The following is an 8,207-nucleotide window of genomic DNA, read 5'->3' as shown; positions in this document are numbered from 1 at the left end:
CATACTTCAGTCATACAGGGATTGAAGTATGACAGACTGGGTAACTGCAAAAATGGGGAAATCTGGGAAACTAGGTCCTACAGATTCCAGAACTACTATTTAGGCAGAAAATAACCCAACAGTAACTTTACCTAACACCTCTGAATCATGGATTATAAACAGAGCATATATTTTGTAAAGAGATACAGATTCACATAAAACACATATAGACCTATTTATAGACATATATCAATATAAATTCCATTATATATAATAGAATGTTTTCTGTTTCACAGCTGGTAACCACGGTCTCAGTTTTGCATAAAGGCATAGAAGAGTACACAAAGACCAGCATGAATTTCATGCTGTCAGGAAGCTCCATTCCCCTTTGAGCTAAGCAACCACAAAGCTTGGGTGCTTAAATGGCTAAACTTGAATACTTCAACATCAGCTCATTTCCTGACTAGCCTAAAACAAAGCAGTCTGCTAAATGCTCAAACTCAGAATCATTATAAATTAAAGATGTGAACACATTGGGTTTTTTTGCAGTGCTAGATGATCTGTTTTTGGAGAAGCACCTTGTAGGTTATTTCTACCATCTTTGGAATTTAATTAAAAGATTTTCTTATCATTACATGCTAAATTATTACAAAGTAATCTGCATTCAAAGATTTCTACTAATAACAGCATATAAAATGATTGAGGACTCCATGACCTGTAAAAATTCAAGACAGATAAAAAAAATTAAATTGGTAAGCATTTGACATTGCATAGCAATTTATTTCCACGTGACATGCTTGCTGTAGGAAGATCTTTAGGGAGAAAGTCACAGAGTTCAGTAATTCCATACGAAGCAGCTCATATTTTGTCATTCATCTTCACACAAGTATGCCTCAACAGGCAGTCACAGTCAGCACAACATATGGATCCAGTCTGAGCAGGCTGCTTGTCCTCAAGAGTTGCAAGACTGTTTATGCTGCCCGTCAAGACAGACATTTGCTATGCTGTACAGACTTCCCTTGACTTCTCAAAGCATAGAATGGTTTGTGTCCCAAACAATCCGTACTTTCTGGACTTGGCTTTTATTAATTTTTATATTTTTTCCACAGAAAAAAAATTGTTACAAGAGAAAAATATTTACTATGTATACATTATTTTGATAAAAAACTGTCCAAGACATCAAACAGGATAAAAGGAATTGTATTCCTTAGACTTGTTATTAAATAGCTGCACATAGATAAGTCCATATGCCATACACACTACTGCTAAACATCACTGTTAACAAGTAAAGCACCACCAATAATTCTTCTGCATTACTGAAGTAAACAAGTTTGAAATTTTGAAAGGCATTAAACCTCCTGTCCCATCAAATAAATAGGTAACCTTAAACATCACTTAAAAGGCAGAAATACATACATTTGACTGTACTGAAGCCAAAACCATTGCCAGATTAATTACATTTAAATTCATTGTTGAGGTACAAAACAATTCAGAAGACCTTTAGGCATCACTAGCTCTGCATTTGGCATAGTAATAGTGCAGCAACATAATGGTGATAGTTTTTTTAGCTGTACTGATGAAGTAGAAAAGATTAAGATAACACACACTGCATGTCTTAGAATTCCCACTTTTTCTTCCCTCTAAAGTTAGTTTTTAAAGAGAATATTAAAGCATGATTATGCAGATTTATGTTGAGGTATTATTTCACATGAAATATTGCTTGTGTTGGAATAAACTTCCGCTTTTCTTTCATCTCCAATACCACAGTACTCCAGAGTCCACCTGCCCATCAATATTTAGCAGACTTACAGATTCAGTCACCATAGTGGTAACAGAAGTTGTTCATTCCATCTCCAAAACCCAACAGTAAAACAGACATCTCTAAATGTGCACACACCCACACATTCACAAGCACAGCCTACGCTTTTTCCTGTTGGAGTTTTAGTTGAAGGACAGATTACATGAAGTTTTAAGAAGTATTTAAGAAGTATTAAGGGACACCTTGCAATCCCTACAACCTGATCTTGCAGCTCTTTTTCATGTGAATTGCATGGAAAAGCTGATGGAATGTCACAAGGTTTTGACACTTGCAGATGACTTAGTGAAAATAAGGTGGTAAGAACAAGACTTGGTCCCTAGCCTCTACCTTTCAGTAAACAGTAATGCCACCAGAGCAAATAGTTGGAAGAATTTCCAATGCCTGTGAAACTTTTTGGCCCTCTTTCTTCCTCAGTCGTGTTATCTTCTTATTCCCACACCCATGGAAACTGTTTTAAAGATTGTGTTGTATTAAACCGCATTTCCATTTACTTTGTGAGAAATAAAACCAATGGTTTTTTTAAATAATATGAAGTTTATGCTCAGAAATACCTTTCTTTAGTCTCAAGCTTCTCCTGTCAAATCTGAGTTCAAGTATGTGGTAATTCAGGAAGTGAAAGAACATTTTTTTAAGATTAAGACAAAACTGTGCATGTTAGTTTAGCTGTGGGTTGGTCAAACTTTAATTCACAAGTCTAAGGATACCAGGTGGGTGCCTGAAAACACTGTACCAATTTATTCTTTCAAGGTAATTTTTTTGCATTTACTAAGATCCAGTGTATCAGAAACTGGAAATGTGAAGGAGGAAATAAGCCCGTAAAATAGCCACATAAATTGCTATTTGCCATTGCAAATTCTCATTCTTCCCAGTGAACAGCTGTTAGATGGCTGGCACACATCCCATCTGCACCACTTAGGATTTGGGTATCCTCAGAGGCTGGCATATTAAAACACAACAGAAACTCTAGAAATCAGAGGGACAAGAATTATAAAAAAATCTTCACAAAGAGAAACATGAATTGAGGTTTTTGTTTGTTTAATAAAAGCTTGCAAGGCACATGTTTCAACTGAATTGCAACATCTACAGCAAAGCAGATCAAAATTTGTAAAACTTTCCCACAACCCTTTCAGGGAATTAAACCTGTGATCTGGTTGAAAACCAAGCAAGGGTTGACTGCACAAGTCTGATGTAATTATGCCCTATTGTTGTCCCACTGAGGGATATTACTGGAACTCATTATTTTTCACAGAAGCTGGAGATTAGAGTAGACAATATTTTTACTTGTCCATAGCTAGATAAGAAATTCATTCACTTTCTTTCTAAGATATGATTCTTTCAGTCACTCATTTTAATGATGCCTTTTTACAGGAACAACCACAATGTTCTCCCAAATAAAGGGCTCCTTCTGTTACTTAAGGCTGCTGTGCCAATGGTGCTGCAATATAATTTTCTCTAATATAAAAAGAAAGGTAAAAATCTTAAATGATTCTCCTAAAGCAGAATCAATTGAAGTATCAAGAATACATCTTAAAAACTATGACAAAACTAATAACAATAACTATGTCACAGTTATTCCAAATAAAACTCAACTCGTTCAAACATGTATAAAAGCCAACGTGCTACACGATAGTTTTGTTTGATAGTTTGTTTAGATGTGTGGGTTGTCTCGTTTGTGGTTTTCTTAAATTTGTGTGCTCTACATGTAGGTATTAAAATTACATCCTATGTGGTAACACACACAACATTGCAGTGAAACACAACAGGCAGTCAAGGACAGTTAAATGGTGCATCTTGGCATGGCAGTCTAAGGCATGAAGCCATAAGCTGTGCAACTTCATCTACCCAAGTACAGCTGTAACCCTGAAGTTTGCTACTTGGAATGCCTTATTGCTGTTAGGAAGTGATATTCAGGAATTATTAACTTCAACAGAGTAAATGACCGACACACAGCCATGTAATTCCTTGATAGTGATTCAAACAAAGTTAAGTTGGAAAAGGAACTCTAAACTTCCAAATTTTACATCTACATCCACATTAGCATATACAGAGGAGGATCCTGCAGGCCTGCCATAGCTCAAGTTAATACCGGAGCTTCTGTGGTTGTACAGTAACTGAGTAGTCTGAAACAGCCCAGTGCAGTAAAACATGCACTTGTGCAAAAGCAAATAAATGCAGCCTGCACTCCACCACACACACGTATACACTACCCCCAACATGATGACTGTATGCTCAGAAAAGATATTTACTTATAACTTGTAACTCAGTTACACTGATGTTTCTTTCAGTGACATCCTGTATATTCGATGGAATTATCTGAACATTGGTTTAAAATAAAATGCATAATTTAACATTTTGTCCAGATTCATAGGCCTAAAAATATAACTGAAAGTAAAAAACAGATTACAGACATGTTGACTTTTACAATAAAGCTTTTTTCTTTTAAATCACTCCAAAAGTGGTAACAGGTTTTAAAAAATCTCAGCACTACGTGTCAGTGTAAAGTAAGTGTGTCTGCATAGAGCAGAGAAGAATCGTGCACATACAACAACATGCTGCAGTTCCTAATAATTTCAGAGTTAAAATCTCCGCTTTGCAGTAAGGATTGTTTTGCAGCTTCCACTTGCAGAATGTTTTGCAGATTTTTCAGCTGAGGGATGATCCTATTTTGTCAGATCCTTCATTAAAGACATCTGGGCTCCAAAGAATCATTCCCCCATGCCCGATAGACTGGTCTCTGGGCCAGGTGTGACATGAATGCATAACTACAGGTAACTCCTAAGGGGTGAGCAAGTTCTTCCAAAACTTAGTCCTGGCTTTTTGTCCAGTTACACCTATGTTAAGCAAAGCTACTGTTACCTTTTATTGGATTTTCCATTCTCAACACCAGGTTTAGGCCCAGAGTTGGAATTAAAACATCACTCATTCTCTTGAAAGTCTATCAGCCAGCAACAAACAGGATGAACAGATAATTTGTTAAGAAAAAGAGTTGTAGAGGCAAAGGGGGCCATATAACAAAGATAAATTTTAGAGGGAAGCGAAACTGCAGAGTACTTTCCCAAAGTTTCAAAGATCTGTGTATTTTGCATAATTGATATAAAAATAGCTATGAACATCTGTACCATTGTTTCTTAATGGTGGTGATTATAGTGTTTTAAATGACAGTTATGGCACTATCTTAATATAACTATTGCATAAAAAGTTGAATGAAATGAGTATCACCCATCCCTCCCCACACACACACATATACCAGCACACAGACAGAGGGGGTGAAACCGAAGTGCAGAAATCTCAGTAGCAAACCTGGTTGTCCTGCTACACTTGCCTGAAAACAAGTATGGCATACTGTGGTATACTGGCCTGTTCTGGTGGCTGCTAAGAAAGACACACTTATGCATACACACTGAAGTGTGGAAAAATGTTGAAGACAAGTTCTTTCCAAACTGAACATCTGACCTTGTCGGCTCTTATCGCTAGGTCTAATTCCTAGCATTTCCACCAACATTTCTCTAACAATGTAGAGATCAGTGCCTTAATCTATGGAAGTGTTGTTTAAATAAAATCTTCCTTATTTGATTTATACAAACAATATAGCTACACGTAAGATGTATAAATGCGTGTTTGATAAACACAGAAATGTTTACCGTGGAAGACAGGAAGATTTAAAACATAAAAAAAAGAAACCCCTAAAAATCCACTTACTTGAAAAGACTTGGGATACTGATTGCTTTCTCGCTAAAAAATAAAAGCTATATGACTTAAATGAGCTCTTTAAATAATATTTCTGTATTTACTGAAGTCTACACACATCAGCTCTCTAACGCTAAAGTTAGAAATCTCATTTACTTGAAGATTAAGATGATTTATAATGGGAAGAAAAACATGGAAGACTGTAACACATTGTGGAGACTGCAAAATCGATACATGTTCCTGTTTCCTTCAAGGATGGTATATGTGTTTGCTGATCTGTAGATCAAAGAATTTCAGTTTGGTAAAATAAAGCTGTCAGTACACTGCATGTGTGCACATCTATCTGCAAAAATAAACTTCCTTGATCAAAAGGAACTTTTTCCAACTGAAATTCATTCACAATCAATCCTCAGAAAGAAGCTTGCATGCTTTTTTCAGGACTGGAAGGATATCACAGTGTTGATTCTATATACAAAGTAGGACCTATTCCAGTATACTCGAGTGAAATAATTCACATATGGAGAATAGTTCATTTTGATTTCATGACAAAATCGTCCGTATTTTGAGTAGGCATAGCTGTCACCTTCCTCACAAACCACCTGTTAGAAAGAAAAAGACCTAATTACAGTACTGAAGTGGTTACAGAATGTAACTCTGTACATTTAATTAAATTTTGTATTCTGTAAATTTCATTTATGATAGACATTTAATTTCCATATTGTACAGTTCCAATAATCTGAAAACACATTCCCCTATAATTTGTTTAACCACCTAAAATAGTCTTTGTGAATTAATCCCTTTGTCAAGGTAGCAGACATTAAAACCAGTGTACTTCGTTCACTTTATAAAGAACAACAGCAGTGGAAATTACCCACATGTCCCATTTACCCAGTAATTCAAACCTGACCTGCACAGGACATCCCAGTGTTTAGAAAAGGAAAATCTCAATGACCTTTTCCAGGCCAAATAAATTTGACATATCTAATAAAGATTAAAGACACACACAGAGTCCTACAAATTCCAGCCAATTGACTTGGATGCAAACTGCATTTTAGCATCTACTGTCTGATACCCCTAAAGAAATTCCTTCACTATTCATTCTGATGGCACAAATTTACATTATTTTAAAAAAGGTGGTAGGAAAAACTCATGAAGAAAAATTCACTGGTAGCTGCCAAACACAAAGATAATTGTCCTGAGCTACAATCCTTCAGCATCAGACTACTGGAAAACATCTGTCTTTCCTTATCAGTGAATCTGTGCTCTCAGCCAGTGTCAGAAACAAGATATCAGACTAGGACTATAGGATGTAGCACAAGCTAGAAAGTAATAGTTACCTTCTTAAACACAGCAATTTGGAAAACCCATCCACAGACCTGCCAACAGCATAACACACTGCCCACTGTCTCACTTACTTTGGGAATAAATAAATGCTGCAGTTGTAGTCTCCAAAAACATATGCACTAGCTTCCACTACTTTGGAATGTCTTGAAAATATTCCAATATGACTTAGACAATTTTTGTTGTCAAGCAAACTAAGAGGTTTGGTTAAAACTTCCTGAGACAATACAGTTTTTATCAACTTTCCAGATCAAACTATGTCAGTTTTCTGAAAAAAAACCCAATATACCCAAACCAAACAAAATCAACTACTGCCCCCAAAACAACAATAAAAACTACAACAAAACCCCCCAAGATTATCAAGCTTATGTATGAGAGAGAAGCATGCAGGAAGCATGGAGATGAGAGATGCAGAGGTATGAGGGCATGGAATCCTGGAACTGTGGTTAATTGCTCCAGTGGAGACCCTAAGTGTGAAGAGGAAACAAGAACTTTCTCATGCAAACACAGATGTTAGAGGAAACTGAGAGATAACGTGCTAATTAAGAATGACGGAGGTTATTCATACACACACATTCTAGTTATGGTACAGTATATTGGATACATCCTGGAATAATCTCAGCATACATGATTTTAGCAGCAAGGTAAGGAAAGAAAGAATAGATTTCAGCAATGGTAGGAAGTTAATAGAAAAATGGAGACATTATCATTCACGGATAAAGTAGTTAGGAAACCTAGAAGTGAAACTGACACCAGTTGTAGATTGCTGGGGAAATAAAGAGTAATCCCCTAATAACATAGCACTCCTATGAATTACTCCCCCAAGACAAAGCAGGCTACAGGAATGAAACGCTTGCATTACAATTTCTTTTGAACTGTGTTTCATCAAAAACAGATCTTATAAAAAATTAACACAGATTAACAGCTTGTATTTTTCCCCAAGAAGGGAATATAAGACTATATACAACAAACATATGTATGTCCTCCCTATTAAAGAAAAGGAAAAAAAGGATTCAAACCAAGGATTGACTTGGTATAGTTAATATACACTAGACTGTGATGTCAAATAGGTGCTTAAGTTCCTTCTTGGACAGAAAACCCAACTAAATGTAGGTAACCTGTGATTGCTTAGAAGTAACTGGTGACTCCCTCTTTCCTGTTGACCTGAGAATAAGCAATGAAACTCTAAGCAAGTTTAAGGCCACTCCCTGCCTTTATAAAATCAAAATTTTTGCTGGATTTCCAGGAAGCCAATGAACAAATGGCAATGAGATCACCTTCTAAACCCCATCTTAAATCTATTTCAGCAGCAAGAGCAGCACTATCAACGTCCAAAGAGAGAACATGGCAATGACTGAAGGAGCACCAAGGATGCAGTTTA

The 8,207-nt window shown here is 36.3% G+C and overlaps 1 protein-coding gene across 4 annotated transcripts in view; it reads right to left on the bottom strand.

Moving 5' to 3' along the window:
* Window positions 1–738: 738 nt before the first annotated feature.
* Window positions 739–8,207, bottom strand: part of DPY19L4 (dpy-19 like 4) — a 33,525-nt gene continuing 26,056 nt past the window's right edge. For 3 of the 4 annotated variants that reach the window (XM_085053238.1, XM_085053236.1, XM_085053239.1), the window contains one exon: window positions 739–6,084. In XM_085053238.1, coding sequence (XP_084909364.1) covers window positions 5,920–6,084 — 165 coding nt within the window. In that variant the 3' untranslated portion in view covers window positions 739–5,919. The remainder of the gene's footprint in view (window positions 6,085–8,207) is intronic. The other variant, XR_014850204.1, reaches the window with a different exon arrangement.

Source organism: Lichenostomus cassidix, chromosome 2 (genome assembly GCF_008360975.1).
Source record: "Lichenostomus cassidix isolate B80296 chromosome 2, HeHo_3.0, whole genome shotgun sequence".
Taxonomy (NCBI): Eukaryota; Metazoa; Chordata; class Aves; order Passeriformes; family Meliphagidae; genus Lichenostomus; species Lichenostomus cassidix.
This window is presented reverse-complemented; position numbering and strand designations above follow the sequence as displayed.